The sequence below is a fragment of the Peromyscus leucopus genome, chromosome 4 (genome assembly GCF_004664715.2).
Source record: "Peromyscus leucopus breed LL Stock chromosome 4, UCI_PerLeu_2.1, whole genome shotgun sequence".
Lineage (NCBI taxonomy): Eukaryota > Metazoa > Chordata > Mammalia > Rodentia > Cricetidae > Peromyscus > Peromyscus leucopus.
This window is the reverse complement of record NC_051066.1, coordinates 132,386,160-132,408,083: the sequence shown is the minus strand read 5'-3', so window position 1 is coordinate 132,408,083 and position 21,924 is coordinate 132,386,160. Positions and strand designations below refer to the sequence as shown.

Sequence of the window (21,924 nt, the reverse complement as noted above, 5' to 3'; positions counted from 1 at the left end):
CTAGTTTTATGTCAATTTGACACAAGCTAGAGTCATATGAGAATATAAAACCTCAATTGAGAAAATGCCTCTGTAAAATCGGGCTTTAGGCAAGCCTGGTGGACATTTTCTTAATTACCGATTAATGGGGGAGGGCCCAGCTTGTGGATGGGGACACCCCTGGGCTGGTAGTCCTTGATTCTATTTTTTTTTTTTTTTTTAAAGGCAGACTTAGCAAGCTGGCAAGCAGAGCTCTGCATGCTTGCATTCCTGCTCTTTGATAGGCAAGCAAGCGTGAGTGAAATACACCCTTTTCTCCTCAACTTGCTTTTGGTCATAGTTTTTCATCACAGCAATAGTAACCCTAAGGCAGCTCCCTAGATTACTTTTGGTCATAGTGTTTTATCACAGCCATAGAAAGAACCAAGGCAATGCCCTTGAGGCCTCATAGGCTAGCAGGGACCAGCCTGAGATCCCGCCTTCTCCATCCCTACCCTATCCCAGCTCCCACCCCATAAAGACGAGACACAGGCTGAAGCTTCTTGGCATCCTGCAGATGGTACAGGCAGAGTTCTGTGCTAACAAGAGGGACTGTACCCCCACCTCTCAGGCCTCAGTCCTTCCTACCCATGACCTCCTTCCCCCACCTCTCAGGCCTCAGTCCTTCCTACCCTTGACCTCCAGGCCTCCCCCTGTGTGTTTGCTAAAGGGAAGGGGTTGCTGAACTTGCTGGGTGAGTCCAATGAGTCATGGACAACACAGGTGGGCAGAAGGGCAAGCAAGCAGATTGAGAGCCAGAGGCACAGTGACCATGGCTCTGACTGTATATGTGAGGCACCTAACAGGGCTGCCAGGCACCCATGACCGACAAGTGAGACTCTGCTTTCGTGGTAAGACTTGCATGGATGGTCTGAGGACTTTCAGAACTGGGGAGTTCTGGATTCTTCATTCCCCAAACCTCTAACTTAAATCTTGGCCAACTCTATTACCAGTCTCCCTTCTCCGTGTCTTCTACTCATTTCCTTATCTTCCACTTTTCTTTAACTATGAGTGGGGAACTAGACCGTGGGCCACCAGCAGCGGCGGCTGAGGTAAATGATTTGTGTGTGTGTAGGGGCTGAAAAGTAACCAGTTTCATTTTTGAGCAGGCTTTACCCAGAAAACAAGGAAAATTCATTGTGGCCGAGAAGCAGACATTGGTGAGGTCAGTACAGCAGGTTCTTAGCCGGAAAGAAGTCAGTATTTTCCTTTTGGGGTCCATGCTGGGGCAGAAAGGCTCATTCCTGGGCTTGGAAGGTGTAGTCTCCAGAAATGGTGTGAGTCTTCAGGTTTGAGAAGTCAGACCTGGTTTGAGATGTCAGTCTCAAAACTAGTGGGGTTAGTTCTTGATTGGCAGTGAGTCCCAGATCAACCCTAGATTGAAGTCAATTCCATGTTGGAAGGGTTTGCTCGAGGCTTGGGAGATCGCTCCTAGAGGTAGCCTCACATTTGGACAGCTGGGAATAGACCGTGTGAGGGTCAGCCCGGCGTCCGTTATGAGCATCTTCCTGCCCCCAGCTCTTTCGTTGGCCCCACTATGGATCTCCACTGGCCGGGGAAAGTCTGTCTGTACAGGTGGTCAACTGTAGCCGCGTGTTCAGCCCCAGGTGAGCAGAACGGGAGGAAGCCAGGGGATGACTTGGTGTTAACTACCTGACTCACTCTTCTGCTCCATGCCATTCTTCTAGGCCCCTGGGGACCCTGGTGATCTCCCTGCAGCAGCTGCAGAGTGCTGGGCACTTGGTGCTGAGAGAAGCCCTAGTGGATGAGAAACTTCGGGTGTCCCCAGTAAGTTCCACCAGCTGGCCATCAGCAAGCCCGAGGCTTCCTCCAAACAGAGGGTTCAATTTAACTGAGCCGGGGTGGGGGTGGGGGACAGGGGGGGACCACTGCCAGACAGCAGTGGTAACAGCCACCACCCCAGCTTGGGCTCCTTTTCTAGCAGCCCCTGCCTGAGTCCTACCTGGGCCAGAAGCAGGCTATTTCTGAGTCCCGGGGGTGTGGTGAGTGTACTGTCTCTCCTGGGATCTGGGGTAGGCTCACTTTTCTGATGGGAGATAATGATGAACCTGGGAGGTTTTTCCTGGTATTTCACGGAAGGTTGTCTATCCTCAGAAGAGGTGGACCTGGCTTCAGATCTCCAATACTCTTCCCCCTGGAGTATCTAGAAGAGTTCAGCATCTCTAAGCTGTCTCCTCATTTCCGTAATGGAGAGTCAGACCTTTTGTTTTATTTTGTTTCATCCAATCATTGGTTAAGTGCAAGGATGATGTTGAGCAATGGAGATTCAGTGGTAAGCAAAACCAGACAAAGATTGGCTTTCTTGAAGCTCACTGGCTCCCACGGGGGGTCCAACACTGAGCAAGCATCCACGGAGGTAGAAGCAAATTTGCTGCTGTTGAGTGTTACAGAAGCACTAGTAAGAATCTACGAGAATGTATAGCTAGTCTGTGACCTAGATGGAAAGGTTGGAAGAGTTCCCCTGGGGAGATGATGCTTGAGCTCAGAACTGAAGGTGCTAAGTGCTAACTGAAGGAGACTGTTCAGAGGAGCCTGAATGCCTAGAATCCCAGTGTGCTGACGGGGCATAGTTGCGATGCTGAGCAGAACAGAAACCTAGAGTGAGATGGAGCTGGCAAAGCTGTCGGGAACCAGGCCATGCAGAGCTGAGAAGGCCAAGGACAGAGAAGGAACAGGCTCAAGAAGTAGCGAGCACGTCGAAGCTGGGTTTTGTTGCTGTTTTTTTGTTAGTGTTTGTTTCATATTTTCCAGGCTTAGATTCGTTTGTTTTCAGTACCTTTGAGGCCCCAATCCAAGCCTTTCTGAAAGCTAGGCAAGCACCCTCCTGACTGAGCTGGATCCCCATCCTCAAGTGCTTTTCCTTTCTTTCCCTTTTTTTTTATATAGCAGAGCATGATAGTGCATGTCTTTAATCCCCGCAGAGGCAAAGGCAAGTGGATCTCTCTGAGTTCCAGGGCAGCTTAGTTTACATAGTGACATCTAGGTCACACTAAAAAACCAAGTCTCAAAGAATTATTTTAAATATTTTTTTTTTTTCTGAGCTGAGGACCAAACCCAGGGCCTTGCACTTGCTAGGCAAGCGCTCTACCACTGAGCTAAATCCCCAACCCCTAAATATTATTTTTTAAAGATTTATTATTCATGTACTTTATGTATGAGTGCCCTGTCTGCATGTACACCTGCATGCCAAAAGAAGGAATCAGATCTCATTATAGACGCTTATGGGTCACCATGTGTTTGCTGGGAATTGAACCCACATCCTCTGGAAGAGCAGCCAATGTCTTACCATATGAGCCATCTCTCCAGCCCCTTAAACATTTAGTCAGTCAGTTGGGTTTTTTGAGATAGGGTTTCTCTGTATCCCTGTCTGTCCTGGAACTTGCTCTGTAGACCAAGCTGACCTCTGAACTCAGAGATCCAGCTGCCTGTGCCTCCCAAGTGCTGGGATTAAAGGCTTGTGCCACCACTGTCCAGGCAAACGTTTATTTTTTATGTGTGAGTGAGCAGACATGTAGAAGTTAGAAGACTCCTAGGAGTCGGTTCTCTTCCTCCACTCTGGAGGTTCTGGGCATCAAACTCATGTTGTCAGGCTTGCTAGTAAGCCTCCTTTAACCTTCTCCCCAGGCCATCGCCCTTGGTCCTCAAGAAGGCTGTGAATAGCTTAAAAGTAATATTCTTTACTAATTCTATGAGAACTGAATACAATGTATTTTGATCATATTCATTCCCAACTCTTCCTATAAGTCTCCTCATCCTCACCTCCCTTCCTACCCAAACTGTTGAGTTTTCCTTTTTCACCCCGACAATGCTTCAGTTTGTGTTGCCAAACTACTCTTGGGAGTGGGGTCTGACTTGGAGTGTAGTTGACCTACCAGGGGCAATATCATTAAAGAAAGCTGACCCTACCTCTTCTAGCAGCCATCCAATGCAGAAGACTGTGAATGTTAGCATTATTGACAATCAGAGAGGAACTCGTTACTGTAGACATAGCCCAAAGGGTCTCTGTTTGCAGATGGGGTGTAAGGCATTGTCCTCACACTCCCTCTGCCCCATGTTAGTTTGAGGAGACCTATGGGTACCGTATCTGGTTTCAGATCCAGGTGGAGCTTGACTTAAAGTATCAGCCCCCTGAGGGAGCTGCTGGAACCTGGGCAGAGGAGGACTTTGGGACACCCATTCGAGACAGGTAATCCTCTAGTAACTTAAGCAAGGTCTGGTGTCCCCCGATGAAACTCACCCTGAAGAAAGACAAGGAACATGCACCTCCTCTCTGGGTCTGCTGGGTACTGTGACCCTGAATATGTCCTCACCAGTTACTGTCTGGGAGTCAGCTCTAACCCTCTCTATTTTCTCTCTCAGCTCAGAGCTGATCATTCCCAATGTGGGCTTCCAGGAGATGGAGTAAGTATGTGGGAGTGATTGCAAGCCGCAGGGGTCAGTTTTGGGGTTAAGAACCAGTAACATGGCATTAGTTCCAGGGTCTAAGATTTGGAAGAATGAATTATAAGGTCAGAAGTCAATCCTTACAGCAGGACTAGGTTCTGAAATTAGAATGATCTCAGGATTAAGAGTCCGAAGCCAGATGTGGTAGCATATGCCTTTAATCCCAGAACTTGGAAGGCAGAAGCAGGCAGATCTCTATGAGTTTGAGGCCAGCCTGGTCTGCAAAGGGAGTTCTAGGATAGCCAGGGCTGTTATACCAAGAAACCCTGTCTCAAAAAAAACAAAAAAAACAAAAATGAATTAGTCCCAGAATAAGTGGGGTCAATCTGAAGGTCAAAGGTTAATCCTAAAACAAGCAAAAAACACAGGATGCCCAGCAACAGGCGACAGGTCCTGGGCATGACCTTTGAGGGTCTTTCCCATCAGGCCTGGGGAGGCCCGGCTGGAGCGTCGAGCAGTGGTTCTGGGCCGCAGGCTTGCTCAGAGCTTGGGAACACAGGATGATGAAGAGAATGAACTGGAACTGGAGCCGGAGGACGAGACGGACTCGGAGATTTCTGGGGTGGTGTTCAGCCCCCTCAAAAGGTAATGTAGACACATGCAGCTGTTCTCACACCCTGCCACTGTCTTCCTCACACACGAGCCCACACCCATCCACACCAGGGTGTGGGGGAAGGGGGATACCCGGGCATCAAGGGTCATTCACTCACAGGCACCGACATCGCCATGTTCACGGTCAGTTACTGTGGCTCACGTTAGTTTATAAAGACATTTGGTTAGGACAGGTGCTATCTGTCGGCAATGTCAGTGTCGCAGCTCTCAGAACAGGGTTGGCACTTAGCAGGTCTCAGTCAGCTTTTGCTGAGCAAGCAAATGGGTTCAGAGCTCTAAGAGTGAGTCAAATTCTGGATGTAGGCCCGAGATGAAGGTAGGGCAATGCAGCCTGAAAGGACTTGGCCTCCAGAAGGCCATGGTGCAGAGTCCTCAGCCCAGTATCCGGCAACTGTGTGTGTGGGTGGAGAGGAAGGGGAAGGAACGTTGACCCTCTGCCCCTCTACAGCCGCACCCTGGGCCTGCCCCGAGGGGATCCCTTGCAGGTGTGCAGAGCCCAGGACTTCCAGGTATGACTCTTGTGCCACATTCCAACCCTCGTGGAATCTCACAGGTCCCCCCGTTATCCAGGCAGGTAAGCCCTCTTCCCTCCCTTTTTTGCATTCCTTACTTAGGTCGGGGTCACTGTCCTTGAGGCCCAGAAACTGGCGGGAGTCAATATTAACCCCTATGTGGCCGTGCGGGTGGGGGATCAGCGGCACGTGACCACAACACAGCATGGAACCAACTGTCCCTTCTACAACGAGGTGAGCCCCACCCAGGAGAGGGTGGGTGATTCAGAGAGACCTTATCCCTGGAGAGGCTGGGGCATGGAGGCAGAGATGCCAGTTCGGCGAGTGAAGAGTGTGTAGGCGCCTTTTAGGAAAGGGACCACATTCTCTTGGCAAGAGTTTGCGGCAAGCTGAATGAGCCTTTCACACCCGACCTTCTCTCCCTTCTCTCCCTTCCTCATCTCGTTCAACCCAGTACTTCTTGTTTGAATTTCACAAGACCCGGCTTCACCTTCGAGACTTGCTACTGGAGATCACTGTGAGTGGTGGCAAAGAGGATTATGTCAAGAAAGGGGTGATGTGGTGGCGCTCGCCTTGAAGCCCAGCACTCGGGAGGCAGAGGCAGGTGGATCTCTGTGAGGTCAAGGTCAGCCTGGGCTACAGAGTGAGCTCCAGGACAGCCAAAGATACACAGAGAAACCCTGTTTTGAAATCCCCCCAAAAAAGCTTTTCTTAAGATGGCAGTGGCTAAGGATGGATGTGGCTTAGAAGCTGATGCTGGAAACAGGCGGCGCCTCCACCTAGGGATTCCTGAAGTGGTGTTTGTGGAAGACGTAGATTCTTTCAGGAAGCAGCCTGGGAACGAGACAGCAGATGCAGTGTTAAAGAAGCTGGGTGAACAGGAGCAGAAGTATAGATTTATGGAGCTCAACCTTGCTAAAAAAAAAAAAAGGAGGCTGAAAGCAAGAATAATTAAAACTTTAAAAACACCATTTTATTTATTTATGAAAACAAAAATTACTTTCAGATATTTTATGAAGTTAGTAGTATTTTTTTCATATTTTCCCTACAAAGTCATGCTGCTTTTGTTTTGTTTTTGTTACAAGACAACTCTTAACTGAAATGGCGGAAAAACAGCGAGGAACGCTCCGGAGGCTGCTGAGTGCGGGGCACCAGCTCAGTTTATGCAATTTTTTCTTTATTGATTGATGATACTCTCACTTGATGTGGTAAACTTTTTAAAGGCAAGAAAGACAGTTTAATATTTGTAAGCTTGTTTTTCTTTACTACTTGTAGGACATTATCATCCTTTGTTGCTGTTGTGTTCTGTAAATGGGTTTCATGCATTTCTGCTCAACCAGTAGCTTTTATGATACTCTAACCTTTTCAGAAAATGATTATTTACTTTCCTACACAGTTTGAGGGCTGTTGACATGTATAAAACTTTGAGCCCAAATAAGCACACTGTGTCTTTGCAATGCCAGTATAAGGGAGACTTGATCAATGTGAGAGCACTACCCATTCAAAACTTTAAGCTAAGGTAATTTCATATTATGTAACAGTTCTCCAAAGCACCTTGAACAGGAATATTAACATAATGTAAATCTGCTTTGCTTGAAAACAAAGGGCGGGGGGGGCGATGCCCAGCTGAGGATTTGGGTGGCTGGAGCAGGAAGAGCGCCATGAGTTCAAGGTCCTGCCGGGGCTATAGAGTGAGACTCAGAAAGGGGGCAGGGAGAAAGGTACCAAAGCACCAGGGCTGACTCCTCTCTCCCCAGGCTTTCCACTCGCAGACTCTCCCATTTATGGCCACCAGGATAGGCACCTTCAGGATGGACCTGGGCATGGCCTTGGACCAGCCAGGTATGGAACCCTCCTCTCCTTAAAACTCACTTACGTGAACAAAGACGCCAGAAACTGAGCTCGGGCCACTCCCCTGTGTTGTCTCCAGTGGACTAACTTCTGACACAGCCATCTCTTGTGAAGGCTGACCTTCCTTGAACTCAGGCTCTTCTCTCTATGCCAGACAGGATGCTTTGACCCGAAGCCCAGCCATTGTCCTTAGGTGTCCTCTCACGCCTTGTCCTATCCCTCCGTTCTCAGATGGGCAATTCCACCAAAAGTGGGCTCCTCTGCATGATCCCCGTGACACCCGCGCTGGGACCAAGGGCTTCGTCAAGATCACCCTGTCTGTGAGGGCACGTGGGGACCTTCCCCTTCCATTGCCGCCCCCATGCCCAGGGACCAGTTCAGACATCGAGAAGTGAGCTGGGGCGAGGTGGGCGTGGAGAATTGGGTGAGGCCTGGCCTCCAGGGGTCAGAGAAGCAGAGGGGCTCAGGCTGCAGCTTTACTCCTCCGCGTGGGCTCTCCCTAGGAATCTACTCCTGCCACGTGGGGTGCAAGCGGAGAGGCCGTGGGCCCGCCTCCGTGTCCGCGTGTACCGTGCAGAGGGTCTTCCCACAGTGCGCTCCGGGCTGCTGGGCAGTCTGACCCGAGCCCTGCATGACCAACACGTCCTCCTGGACCCCTATGTGCGGGTGAGCTTCCTGGGGCAGCAGGTAAGCCACTCCTGTCCCCCTAGGCCACAGCTCGAGCCTTTTAAAAAGTATTTACTTATTAAAGATAACTTATCTTGAGACAAGGTTTTGCTATGTAGTCTTATGTGGCCTGGAAATCAGAGACCCGCTTGGTAGGATTACAGGCATGTTCCATAACGCTCGGCTGTTTTTATTCTTAATTATGTGTATACACGAATATCTGTGGGTATTATGTGCCCATGAGTACTGGTGCTCACGGAGGCCCTGAAGAGGGTGTCAGATCCCCTGTAGCTGGAGTCACAGGTGGTTGTGAGCTGCCGGATGTGTGGGCTGGGAACCACATTCACTCCCTGTTCTTCAGTTTTGTTTGTTTGTTTTTGGGTTTTTCCAGACAGAGTTTCTTTGTGTCACCCTGCCTGTCCTGAATCTCACTCTGTAGACCAGGCTGGCCTCGAACTCACAAAGATGCGCCTGCCTCTGCTTCCCTAGTGCTGGGATTAAAGGCGTGTTCTACCTCTACCTGGCTCATTCCCTGCTCTTAACTTTAACCACTGAGCCATCTCTCCAGCCTGAATATTAGTGTGTGTGAGTGAGTGTGTGTGTGTGTGTGTGTGTGTGTGTGTGTGTGTGTGTGTGTGTGTGTGTGCTGAGTGCCATGGAGGGCAGAGGACATCATGCAGGGAGGGCAACAGTATAGGACCTGGGGATCCAGCTTAGGTCATCCGGCTTGATGTCAAGCCCTATCACCGGCAGAACCATCTCTTGGGACCCGCACTGACCCCCTTTGGCCCAACTTGGCCTTCAGGGTGAGACTTCGGTACGTGGAGAGGAGACGGCACCTGAGTGGAACGAGCAGTTGAGCTTTGTGGAACTCTTCCCGCCGCTCACGCGTGGCCTTCGCCTGCAGCTGCGTGACGATGCGCCTTTCATGGACGTGGCCCTGGCCACGCACGTGCTGGACCTCAGGCAGATTTCGAACTCTGGCCGTGCGGGTGAGCGTGACTGGCTCCTGTGGGGCCCTGTCCGCCCTGGCTCACATCAGCCCCTTCGAACAAAGACCATCCTTAGACACAGGTGGCCTAACCCTAAGTTTTACAAACTCTTAAGCACTGTGGCCCCTCCAGTCAAGCATTGCTGCGAAATGACCCCTCTAAAGTGGGCAGCCTCAGTATCCACTCCCTTCCCTCCCGATTACCACACCAGTACTCCCCCCCCCCAACCTCAGCTCCCCTCTAAAGCCTGGAGAGGTCCTCTGTCTGCTACTGTTTGTCATAGGCCAACAGGCCCTTCCAGAACTCAAGCTTCTCTTCCCCTCCCTGACCTGGAGGATACAAAGGTGTACAGGCCAGAGCAGCCTCCATTTACCCTGTGCTCCCCTCCAAACCCTGTTCTTGTCCCCCACAGCGGGGTTTAACCCCACTTTCGGTCCAGCCTGGGTGCCCCTCTATGGCTCGCTCCCCAGTGGCAGGCTGCGGGATGGTCTTCAAAGTCTCAACGAAGGCGTGGGGGAAGGCATTTGGTTCCGGGGCCGACTTCTGGTAGCTGTGTCCATGGAGGTGTTGGAAGGCAGAGTTGAACCTACATCCCTCCAGACCACACAGGGGTCCAGATTGTCCCGACTCACTGGAAAGAAGAAGAAGAAAACCAAGCGGGGTCAGACCCCGGTTCTGCAGCCTGCAGATGCCAGTGCCCGTGGAGATACACCCGAAATTCCTAGCGCAATGGAGGTGGAGCTGGACGAGTTGCTGCCATTGCCAGAGGTGGGGGCAGCTGCTGGTGACCCCCAGCTCGAGGGCCTGTAAATCCCTGTCCAAGCATTGGACATCATGATGCTGTTTTCAATTTGGGGACTTGGATGAAGAAGTCAGTCTATGTACACACGTGCTGATGTACATAGACATGGTGTGTATAGAGGGGGTGGGCCAGAGAGAATCCATCCCCTGGACCAATGTATGAGGGGGATACCGGGGGCCAAAAGGGGAGGTAAGACACTCACAGAGCCCCCTGGACCTTAGTTGATACCTTTCTGTGGGCGTGTGACCAAGCATGGAGCAGACTGCTCCTTGGGAGGGTGGGAGCTGTCCCTAGCTGATCTTATTCTCGTTCCTAGAACGCCCTGGCAGCCTGTGAAGATTTCCTGCTTTTCGCAGTGGTCTTTGAGGCCACCATGATTGATCCTTCACTGGCCAAGCAGCCCATCAGCTTGGAGATTTCCATTGGTGTGTGGCCTAGATGAGCACTGGAGGTCATGGGTTTGAGAGTGAGCCCTCTTGTTTTAGACTTTAGGCCCCAGGAGGGGTGTTCACCTTCAGGGGGAGTGGTGGGTTCTGCCTACTAAGGAAGAGGCTGCAGAGAGATGCGTCTGACCCTCAGCGTGATGTTCTGATCCTCGGTGCTCTGGGGGGCAGGTCATGCAGGCCGCCGAGAGGAGCAATTAGGCCAAGGGTCAAGGGCTGACGAGGGAGCTGAGGGCAGCACGTTGGAAGCTCAGCCTCTCCTGGGATCTGGGGACAGAGGGTCAGGACAGGAGGAGGAAGAGTTGCTGGGGACACCTTCTCAGTGGCCCGAGCCTGTGGATGGCAATGGGTAAGTGATCCGGGTGACCTGAAGGAGGGTGCAGAGAGGCCATCAGGCACTCAGGATGCCCCCGAACCCCTCCCTTCTCTCTGTCTGGTCCAGGGCATACCTCTGCTTGCCTCTGCGGCACCGAAAGCCCTGCCTACGTGTATGGAGCCGCTGGGAGGATTATACTTGGCGCCTGCATAGCAGCAACAGCGTGAGCAAAGTAGCCAAGAGGCTGGTGAGAGCTGGGTGGCCCCCGAAGGGAGGGACCCAGTCATCAGGTGTGAGAGACTCAGCATTTGAAGGCACTCCACAGTAGACACTAACCGGGTAGAGCTCATACCCGTTGGGGCAGGGCCAGGAAATGGGTGGACAAGGCTCGAAGTTTCTCGGCAAACTGAGGGGACAAAGCTGTGGGAGCTTGGAAAGGGGTGAGTAGAGCAATGGATGGAGTGGGGACGGAAGCGGGCTAGAGAAGCAGAGCCAGTGGTATGAATGGGTGGGTATGGGCCAGGGACCCTCAAGACTGACTTCTCCTGGAGCCCACACAGGACCAGGGCCTGCAAGAAGTTGAGAAGATGCAGCGCAGGTCGAGGCTGGGTGCCTGCACGCGGCTCAGGCAGGCTCTGGAAGAGCTGGTGGCTGGGAGCAGGTGAGCTGAGAGTCAGCCCCCGCCGATCCTGCTGTCCCCGGCCAGTTTCAGGATGGGTGAGACTCATGGTGGCTGTCTAGACCGAGGGTGGTTTCCAGCTGCGTGTGTCCAGCACCTACAGAAGGAAGAGAACGAGAAGGGTCCATATCAACGGAGCTCAAGAGAGATAATGGGGTGTTAGGCTCCTAGAGGCTTATCAGGCTCCTCCCCTATTTCCGAGAAAGGAAAACTCCGCCCTCCTCCAGCCAGCCTATCCCTGGCCAGCTTCTGCATCCATTTGTTGGCCCTTCTTCCAGATTCAGGGAGGAAGCGTGGCTTCTCCCATTAGCACCTCTGTGGTACTGATTTCCTCTCCCTTCGCCTCCTGCATAACTGGTTCTGCTATCACCTGTCTCCCCTGCGTCCTTAACTAGTCCTTTCTCACAAGTTCTGGTTGGTTTCATCTTTCACCCTCCGGCCATGGGTTTGGTAACCCACGCCAGGCACTTGAGTCCCTTTTTGATGCTTTTCTCAAGAGTTTTCTCTCTGTTCAGCAAGTACTTGCTGTATCATTGCAGTGACGGTGGTTTCTTCTTCTCTGAGTGACAGGGCAGAGCCACTGAAGGCTTGACGTCCTAATCTATGACTTTAGAAAGGATGAGTGGAGAGAGACGGTGTGGGAGAAGACAGGATTACTAGAGAATGCTTTGTCACAGTTTGCGTCATGGGAGATGAACTGACTCGCGCAATGGAGATGAGGCCAATGGATGCGAGGGCTGTGGATGCAGTTCACGTGGTGGAGTGCTTGCCTAGCGTGCACAGAGCCCTGGGTTCAACCTCTAGCACTGCATAAAACCAGATGTGGTGGTGCATGTTTATAACCCCAGCACTTGGGAGGTAGAGGCAGGAGGATCAGAAGTTCAAGGTCAGCCTCAGCTTGAGACCAGCGTGACATACATGAGATCATTGACTTACAAAAAAAAAAAAAAAAAAGGCCAGGGGATTGGCAGCTGGAGATGTCACCACAGCATGGCTAGATGTGGAAGAGGAAAAACATGGGTGCAGTCACAGATGATCTCCAAGATTTTAGACCCAGGATCTGTTACTTTTCTCATTGCTGTGAAAGATAGCTCTCCAAACTGACTTTAGGGGTCACAGTCCGTTACAGCAGAGAAAGCATCACAGCAAGAGCAGATCGCGGCTGACCACACCGCATCTAGTCAGGGAGCAGCAGGTCACGGCTGACCACACCGCATCTAGTCAGGGAGCAGCAGGTCACGGCTGACCACACCGCATCTAGTCAGGGAGCAGCAGGTCGAGGCTGACCACACCGCATCTAGTCAGGGAGCAGCAGGTCGAGGCTGACCACACCACATCTAGTCAGGGAGCAGCAGGTCACGGCTGACCACACCGCATCTAGTCAGGGAGCAGCAGGTCACGGCTGACCACACCGCATCTAGTCAGGGAGCAGGTCACGGCTGACCACACCACATCTAGTCAGGGAGCAGCAGGTCACGGCTGACCACACCACATCTAGTCAGGGAGCAGCAGGTCGAGGCTGACCACACCGCATCTAGTCAGGGAGCAGCAGGTCGAGGCTGACCACACCGCATCTAGTCAGGGAGCAGGTCACGGCTGACCACACCACATCTAATCAGGGAGCAGCAGGTCACGGCTGACCACACCGCATCTAGTCAGGGAGCAGCAGGTCACGGCTGACCACACCACATCTAGTCAGGAGGCAGCAGGTCACGGCTGACCACACCACATCTAGTCAGGGAGCAGCAGGTCATGGCTGACCACACCGCATCTAGTCAGGGAGCAGCAGGTCACAGCTGACCACACCGCATCTAGTCAGGGAGCAGCAGGTCACAGCTGACCACACCGCATCTAGTCAGGGAGCAGCAGGTCACGGCTGACCACACCGCATCTAGTCAGGGAGCAGCAGGTCACGGCTGACCACACCACATCTAGTCAGGGAGCAGCAGGTCATGGCTGACCACACCGCATCTAGTCAGGGAGCAGCAGGTCACGGCTGACCACACCGCATCTAGTCAGGGAGCAGCAGGTCACGGCTGACCACACCACATCTAGTCAGGGAGCAGGTCACAGCTGACCACACCGCATCTAGTCAGGGAGCAGGTCACGGCTGACCACACTGCATCTAGTCAGGAGGCAGCAGGTCACAGCTGACCACACCACATCTAGTCAGGGAGCAGCAGGTCACGGCTGACCACACCACATCTAGTCAGGAGGCAGCAGGTCACAGCTGACCACACCGCATCTAGTCAGGGAGCAGGTCACGGCTGACCACACCACATCTAGTCAGGAGGCAGCAGGTCACGGCTGACCACACCACATCTAGTCAGGCAGCAGGTCACGGCTGACCACACCGCATCTAGTCAGGAGGCAGCAGGTCACAGCTGACCACACCACATCTAGTCAGGGAGCAGCAGGTCACGGCTGACCACACCACATCTAGTCAGGAGGCAGCAGGTCACAGCTGACCACACCGCATCTAGTCAGGGAGCAGAGTGACAAATGCTAGGGACTCAACTCACCTTCTCCATTTTATTCAACCTGGAACCTCAGCCCATGAGACAGTGCTACCCACAGTTCTGGTGGGTCATCCCAGATAAATTGACCTAATCTAAGCTGGGCAGTGGTGGCATACACCTGTAATCCCAGAATATGGGAGGCAGAGGCAGGTGGATCTCTGTGAGTTCGAGGCCAGCCTGGTCTACAAGGCAAGTTCCAGGACCGCCAGAGCTGTTACACAGAGAAATGTAACAGGAATCTTAAAAGGTCTTATTAATTTAAAAAAAAAAAAAAAACAAAAAAAAAAACAACCCGAGCCAGATATTGGGGTGAAAGCTGAAAAATCAGAGAAACAGAACAAGCCAGCCACATTCTTACCTCTACAAAATCCTCAGCCTCAAGAGAGAGACTTCCTGTGCCCTGCCATCTTCCTTCCTTCCTAGTGCTGGGATTAAAGGCATGTGCCACCATGCCTGGCTCTGTTCCCAGTGTGGTCTTGAACTCACAGAGATCCCGATGGATCTCTGCCTCCTGAATGCTAGGGTTAAAGACACGTGTGCTACCACTGCCTGACCTCTGTTTAATATAGTGGCTGGCTTTGTCCTCTGATCCCCAGGTAAACTTTATTGAGGTACACAATATATTTCCACAAAGAAACCCTGTCTTGAAAAAAACAAAAACAAAAACAAAACAAAAAATGTACCCAATGTAGAAAACCTTTCACAAACATGCTCAAATATGCTCGGGGGGGTCGGGGGCTTGTTTCCTTGGCAATTGTAGAGCCTGTATATTGAGAGAGATTGTAGAGATTGCAAGCTGACAATCAACATTAACCATCGCAGTGTGCCTGGCTGTGTAGATGGTGCTGTCACCTAAGCTGTGGAAAAGAAGTAGGTGTGAGGGAAGGAGGGGAACTGGAACCTTATTTCTGGAGATGTTAACTGGCCATGAAAGTGGTCGGTCATCACGTAGGCAGGCAGCCACATGGACTGAATTCTGGGGATGGGTGTTTGCTGGGAACACAAATTTGTCCTTACGTTGATGAGGCTGGACAAGCTCCTCTAGAGTGCAGAGAAGGATCTGAAAACTTGCCAGGACTCAGCCAAGACCCCAGGCCAGAAACAGCAAAGTCATGGGTTGTGGATGCTCACTTCTCATCCATATCTTTTAGGGGATCCAGTAGAGCTCACTCCTTCCCAAAACACATTGCTGTTGACTTCTACAACATTCCCAGCTTTCTACCTGAGTAGTTGGCTCACTCCTTTTACGCCCCCCCTCCCTTTGAGCTAGGGTCTCACTGTGCAGCTCTGGTGAATAATGGGTGTGGTATAATATTATGGAGGGTCCCTGCAGGCTTTACAACAGGCAGGGAAACAATCCACAAAAACACAAGAATGAAACTCGGTTCAGCCCGATTTTTAGGTACTAGTGCTGATACCAGATCATTTACTTTAGCTATATTTGAACACAGCATAATTCTGGGAAAAGTTTTCTGATAACAGTTAACTCAGTCCCAAGTGCACAACCAATTTAAGACCTGTAACTGGACAGTAGTCACTTAGCCTGAGTGATCCTGGAGGAAGATGGGAGAAGTGGTTAGATGTGGGATTCTAGTGTACACATGTATATTACATGCATGTGGTGCTGAGCATTAAACTTAGTCTCATGCATGTTAAGCCTATGCTCTGTTGCTGAGTCATATACCCATCCTGATTCTGGATTTTTTTTTTTTTTTTTTTTTGAGACAAGGTCTCTCTGTGATGTGTTACAGCTGGGAATGGAATTGTATCCTGGTAGTTGGAAGCCAAGGAATACCTGCAAGTGTTACAGCTTAGAAGGGAAAGGTATCCGGCAGTCGGAAGCCAAGGATTACCTATAGCTCTGTTCCGATAGGCACGGGGTCCCCAGCAATGTGTTAACAGTCCTTGCTCTGGGAAAGGCTTTCCTAATGCAAGTGTAACAACTCTGCTCCCCTGGGTTGTCAGAGCTCTGCTCAGCTTCCCCAGAGTGTAACAATTCTGCTCCAGCCAGGGAAAGTTTCCTCAGCCAAAGTGTTAGAGTTCTGCTCCGCTCCTGTCAAAGTTGTTACAGCTCTGCTCTGAAAGGGAGTTTCACCATGGAAATATTAACAGTTCTGCTCTGCTCCAGCTGCATGAGCCGTTACAGCTCTGCTCTGCTCTGTTCTGGCCAAAGAGAGTTGTTACCACAAACCTCACTCAAGAGAATTATTGGGAGGGAAGAATTCAGGAGAGTGGCCGCCTCTGCCAGGGTGGATAAAGGGCAGCCCCAAACTGAACAGGAACAGGACTTACAAAGGGTTTCTTAAGGGCAGAGCTTTCCAAAGTAGAGGTTCTCAGGGTGGGGATTGGTAGGATTTCAAGTCCTGAGTTTAGGACAAACTCAGAGATTGGTTGGTTTTCATGCTCGGGGGGAGGGGGGGGTTGCCTGGTTTTCATACTCAGGGTTGGTTTTGTGCTCAGGGATTGGTTGGATTTCAATTCCTGAGTTGGTTAGGGGCAAGATGTGTTTCTTTGGCTCTGGTCTCAGGGCCAGGGTTTCCTTTCACTGGCCCTTTTTACCCTACAGTTTAGCCCTGGCTGTCCTGGAACTAGCTCTGTAGATCAGGCTGGCATCAAACTCACAGAGATCGGCCTGCCTCTACCTCTTGAGTGCTGGATTAAAGGTGTGTACTACCACCGCCTTGCACTGGTTCTGGATTTTTAAGAAAGAATGTACATAATTTGCTGATAGATTAAGGTAAAATGTAACAGAGAAATTGAAATTGTGGCCTCTATGTTTTTTAAAAAACATCCTTAATTACATTTTTAAAATATTTTATTTTTAATTGTGTGTGCACGTGTGTGTGCATACTTGTGCATTCATATCATGAAGGGAATAGGGAAGTTGGAGGACAATTTGCAGAAGCTGGTATCTCATATTGTTAGGCTTGGCAGCCAGCACCCTCCCCCCTCCCCAGCACTATGTAGCCCTGGCTGTTCTGGAACTCTCTGTGTAGAGCAGGCTGGCCTCAGACTCACAGAGTCCCACTTATCTCTGCCTCCCGAGTGCTAGGATTAAAGGTATCATATACACCTCACCTGCAAGTCCAGCTATCTTTTAGTTAGGCTGGTGGATACTAAAGCAGGCATTCTTCTCTGGCTTAGTGTGGGTCTAGGACTCTCCCAGAAGGTAAACAAGTAGGACCTGATGCTGTAGGCCTTGGGCGGGGGGCGGGGGTGTGCAGGACATTTCTAACTAGCATGCAAAGGCTAGTCAGGCTGTCGGCCCATGGGCCATGGTTGAAGTAGCTTGGGCAGGCAATGTTAATTAGCGGTGGCCACAGAGCTCAGAGACCAGGCTGTGCTTGGTGCATTTGGGCATGAGGCTCTCTGAGGAGGGAGGCCTTCCTGAGGGAAGTGGTTCTGGGGTCCTGATCTCGCCCTGGCTTCTCTCTGCAGACAGTTTTGCCTCGGTGCTGAGCTCAGGACGATGACTCGACCCAATGCCCTGGATCGATGCCGAGGGAAACTACTATCACACAGCCTGGTACAGGCTGGGGACGGGAAGGAAGCAGGGGCACCTGGCTGAGTTCTTCTACTCACGTTCTTCTCCTGCCCTTCCAGAGGCTAATGGCAAAGCAAGGACTCCAGCTTTTACGGGGCCTGAGCAGGGACACCACGCAAAGGAAGGTGGCACAGGCCAAGAAGCTCCTGGCAAAACTGCATTTCCTGGCTCAGGAGGTGAGGTCTTGCCCTCCACACTTTCCTACTCTACATACTTCCCCTTAAGTTCTGGACCCTTCTGAAGACCTTTGGGCATATGCAACAGCTGTCCTTTGGATGGTGCCATTGTGCTGCATGTTCATGTGGAAGTCAAGAGTGAGGAAGGGGCTGAGTGGTGGTGACGCATGCCTTTAATCCCAGCACTCGGGAGGCAGAGGCAGGCGGATCTCTGAGTTCAAGGCCAGCCTGGTCTACAGAGTGAGTTCCAGGACAGCAAGGACTAAACAGAGAAACCCTGTCTTGAAAAGAGTGAGGAAGGGAAGGGATCAGTAGGGATTCAGAGATCACTCAAGATCTGTTTGGAAGGACAGCTGACTGAATTGCCTTGGGCATGACCTCCTTTGTTTAGTACCATGGCAGGCTGGGATGTATGAGGAGAGCTTGTGCTTGGGCACACTTTCTGTGCTAAGCATCTGCTTGAGTTATCTAGTGTGATTCTTCCAACAACCTCGGGAGGGGTCTGTCCTATTAACAGGCATGTAATGGAGGCGGACGGTCCAGCCATAGTGGCACAGCTGGTTAAGCTGCAGCAGCAGCAATTCTAAGCACATTTGGTAGTTGGAGTTTGGTGTGTGAGAGAGGGTGGATGCTCAGCATGTGCAGATGCCCAGGAGTGGGAGGATGCCCATCCTATGCAGATGCCCAGGAGTGGGGGATGCCCAGCATGTGCAGATGCCCAGGAGTGGGAGGATGCCCATCCTGTGCAGATGCCCAGGAGTGGGAGGATGCCCAGCATGTGCAGATACCTAGGAGGGAGAGGATGCCATCCTGTGCAGATGTTCAGGAGTGGGAGGATGCCCAGCATGTGCAGATGCCCAGGAGTGGGAGGCCTGGGCAGGTGGGAAGCAGCCCTGGAAGGAGGAGCAGGAGAGAAATGTCATTGAATTGAATCTTAGAACAAAATTAATCTTCCTTCCATCCTCCCCCTTTCCCTCCTCCACTCTTTTCCTTCCCTCTCTGGCTCTCTCCTTCCCTCCCTCTCTGGCTCTCTCCTTCTCTCCCTCTCTCTCCTTCCCTCCCTCTCTCTCTCCTTCCCTCCCCCTCTCTCTTTTTCTTCCTTCTTTCCTTCCTTGCCCCATGATAAGCACATTTTACCACTGAGTCACACTCCTGTCCTGTCTTTAAAATTTGTAAAGAAAGCCTCCCTTTGTCAAATGACATTTCATGACATAAATATCTGGTTTTGTTGTTTTTTTAAAGGTTTACTTATTTTATGTATATAAATTCTTCGCTGCATGTATATTTTTGGTCTTGCCTGGTGTCTGTGGTCAGAAGAGGGCATCGGATCCCTTGGAACTGGAGCTACAGATGCATATGAGCCCCCATGTGGGTGCTGGGAACCAAACCCAGGTCCTCTGGAAGAGCAGTCAGCGCTCTCGAGCACTGAGCCAGCTCTCTCTGTTGCTACCTTTGTTTTTTTTTTTTTTTTTTTTTTTTTTTTTTTTTTTTTTTTTCGAGACAGGGTTTCTCTGCGTAGCTTTGTGCCTTTCCTGGAGCTCACTTGGTAACCCAGGCTGCCCTCGAACTCACAGAGATCCGCCTGGCTCTGCCTCCCGAGTGCTGGGATTAAAGGCGTGTGCCACCACCGCCCGGTGCTACCTTTATTTTTAAGTGCGATATTATTTTGCTTTCTTTGTGGTTATTGGGAACAGGACCCTCAGCTGGAAATGGGGAGCTCGTGTTGAGTGGGTACTGAGTTTCTGTTTTTTAGGAGGAGAAGAGTTCTGGGGATGCATGCTGTCAGCACAACTGTGAATGCCCTTACCACCACTGAACTGCAGACTTAGAAATGAGGAGGGCAGAATGCTGTGTGGAGACTCTAGGTGGTCTAGGTGGTCTTTGAGTCTGAGGTGCCCTATGGTGCATCCAGGAGGAGAGGTCAGGGAGCAGGTGGCCACAGGCCCAGGGGTTCAGAAAAGTCAGGGCATTTGCATACAGCCTAAGCTTCAGGGTGGGGTAGCGTCGGCTCCAAATGCCCCAGGCAACCCTGCCCTCTGCCTGCAGCCACAGCCGCCCCTTCCTGATGTGCTGGTCTGGATGTTCAGTGGCCAGCGCCGCGTGGCCTATGCCCGCATCCCTGCCCAGGACGTGCTGTTCTCCGTGGTTGAGGAGGAACGAGGCCGGGACTGTGGGAAGATCCAGAGTCTTCTTCTCACAGTGAGGCGGGCCTGGGGTGGAGGTGCTGGAGAAAGTGGGGTTCATAAGACGGGACGGGGCATCAGAGGTGGTGGCCTGTGGCTCCCAACCAGGAACTCCCTGACTGTTTCCAACTGTCCAGAAAGCCAAAAGGAGGTTGTGGCTTTGTCTAGGTCAGCCGATCAGCAAACTTGTTCGCCCTGGGCCTCTGCTGTCCCTTTGACTAATGAGGCTGACACACAGACAGGGTAACGAGGAGGGAGAGTGAGCGTTCCTGCAGGCAGAGCTGGATTACAGACAGAAATTTTCCAGCGTGTCTGGAAATGATACTAAAACAGGTTTTTAATGATGAGAAGCTGTGACCCTTGGGGTAAAGGACAGAGAATATAAATGTGTTGAGGATATTGGGGACCAATGAGAGAGGGCAGATTAGAAATTTGGGGTTAGAGCTGTGGGTATAGGAAGCCGAGCAGTGTGAGGTGTAGGATGAGATGGAGGGCATGAAGAAAGCTGCAGAAGCAGAAATGGGGCATGCCTCCTGTACTGGGGAGCTTGGGTACCCCTTGGCAGAGAGATTTGGGGCCTACTTTGGGGGCCCCACCATGCTTCCTTCCCACACAGGCTCCTGGGGCAGCCCCTGGGGAGGTCTGTGCCAAACTGGAGCTCTTCCTGTGGCTGGGGCTGGCCAAGCAAGCCAAGGCCTGCACCTCTGAGCTGCCCCCAGATCTTCTGCCTGAACCCTCAGCTGGGCTGCCCCTCAGCCTATACCGGGACGGTGAGTATAGGGCCCGGGGACACCCACCTTGCTGTTTGCCCTAGGTGGGGACTTGTAAGTTGGGGAACTCCAGGGGTCCCCTGAGCAAGCATGGCTCCTTCCTCCCCTCATCCCAGACTTCAGCTACTTCCAGCTCCGAGCTCATCTGTACCAGGCCCGGGGTGTGTTGGCAGCAGATGACAGTGGCCTCTCGGACCCCTTCGCCCATGTCCTCATCTCTACCCAGTGCCAGACCACACGGGTGAGGGACAGGCTGGAGCACGGGCCAAGGGGAGAGGGGACAAGGGCACTCTTTCCCAAGGCCCCAAGTTTCTCTTCCCATTTTTTTTTTTTTTTTTAATTTTTTGGTTTTCCGAGACAGGGTGTAGCTTTGGTGCCTGTCCTGGATCTTGCTCTATAGACCAGGCTGGCCTCGAACTCACAGAGAGCCACTTGGCTCTGCCTCCCGAGTGCTGGGATTAAAGGTGTGTGCCACCACCGCTGGCCCCACTTTGGGTTTTCCGCACAGGGCACTAGATAGGACCTGGCCTGCCTCAGACACTGGTGGAGAACAGAAAACCATTGCCCTCTCGGGTTGAGGATAAGATGGCAGATGACCGCAGGGCGACACCAGAGCTGAACACCCATGCCTTTAATGACAAACAGCTAAAGTATCTGTGACTGCCCGCTGGCATGTGTGGGGGGCCCCTCCTGATCTGCCTTTGCCCCCTTTTCTACATGGTTCCCAAGGTCTTGGAGCAGACACTGAGCCCGCTGTGGGATGAGCTCTTAGTGTTTGACCAGCTGATTGTGGATGGCAGGCGGGAACATTTGCAGGAGGAGCCTCCCTTAGTGGTCATCAATGTCTTTGACCACAATAAGTTTGTGAGTATGGCCCCTTCTTCACCCCATTTCCAGCCTCCTGGCCCCCACTGTCTGGATGCCTCCCCTTTGGCTTCAGAGCACCCACACACACACATTTATTTTTGAGACAGTGTCTCACTACGTAGTCCTGGCTGGCCTGGAACTCAGAGGCTACCATCTCTGTTTTCTAGGGGCTGGGGCTAAAGACGTGGCCACCACCCTTTATCACCCTTATTTCTACTGCTTTGCCTCCCACAGGGCCCTGCTGTGTTCCTGGGCAGGGCACTTGCAGCCCCAAGGGTAAAGTTGATAGAGGACCCATATCAGCGCCCAGAGCTGCAGTTCTTCCCCCTGAGGAAGGGATTGCAGGCCGCTGGAGAAGTCATCGCTACCTTTGAACTCATTGAGCTGGACTACAGTGGCCACCTGGAGGTTAGAACATCTGGCCTGGAGAGCAGGCTGTATCCATTCTTATTCATCAGGCCCTACAGTCTCGGGGACCACTGTCGAGTCTCTTGTCCAAGGGAATACTGG

The 21,924-nt window shown here is 51.8% G+C and overlaps 1 protein-coding gene across 1 annotated transcript in view; it reads left to right on the top strand.

Moving 5' to 3' along the window:
• Window positions 1-790: 790 nt before the first annotated feature.
• LOC114706560 (fer-1-like protein 4) overlaps window positions 791-21,924 on the top strand; it is a 44,351-nt gene continuing 23,217 nt past the window's right edge. The window contains exons 1-26 of the mRNA XM_028889006.2: window positions 791-869; window positions 1,128-1,183; window positions 1,537-1,625; window positions 1,707-1,806; window positions 4,134-4,225; window positions 4,399-4,440; window positions 4,909-5,067; window positions 5,543-5,603; window positions 5,709-5,840; window positions 6,061-6,123; window positions 7,364-7,448; window positions 7,689-7,848; window positions 7,961-8,144; window positions 8,929-9,115; window positions 9,528-9,883; window positions 10,234-10,342; window positions 10,532-10,709; window positions 10,803-10,923; window positions 11,237-11,337; window positions 17,313-17,400; window positions 17,478-17,594; window positions 19,641-19,793; window positions 20,394-20,547; window positions 20,664-20,788; window positions 21,277-21,411; window positions 21,649-21,822. Of these exons, the coding sequence (XP_028744839.1) occupies window positions 791-869; window positions 1,128-1,183; window positions 1,537-1,625; window positions 1,707-1,806; window positions 4,134-4,225; window positions 4,399-4,440; window positions 4,909-5,067; window positions 5,543-5,603; window positions 5,709-5,840; window positions 6,061-6,123; window positions 7,364-7,448; window positions 7,689-7,848; window positions 7,961-8,144; window positions 8,929-9,115; window positions 9,528-9,883; window positions 10,234-10,342; window positions 10,532-10,709; window positions 10,803-10,923; window positions 11,237-11,337; window positions 17,313-17,400; window positions 17,478-17,594; window positions 19,641-19,793; window positions 20,394-20,547; window positions 20,664-20,788; window positions 21,277-21,411; window positions 21,649-21,822 (3,300 nt within the window). The remainder of the gene's footprint in view (window positions 870-1,127; window positions 1,184-1,536; window positions 1,626-1,706; window positions 1,807-4,133; window positions 4,226-4,398; window positions 4,441-4,908; window positions 5,068-5,542; window positions 5,604-5,708; window positions 5,841-6,060; window positions 6,124-7,363; window positions 7,449-7,688; window positions 7,849-7,960; window positions 8,145-8,928; window positions 9,116-9,527; window positions 9,884-10,233; window positions 10,343-10,531; window positions 10,710-10,802; window positions 10,924-11,236; window positions 11,338-17,312; window positions 17,401-17,477; window positions 17,595-19,640; window positions 19,794-20,393; window positions 20,548-20,663; window positions 20,789-21,276; window positions 21,412-21,648; window positions 21,823-21,924) is intronic.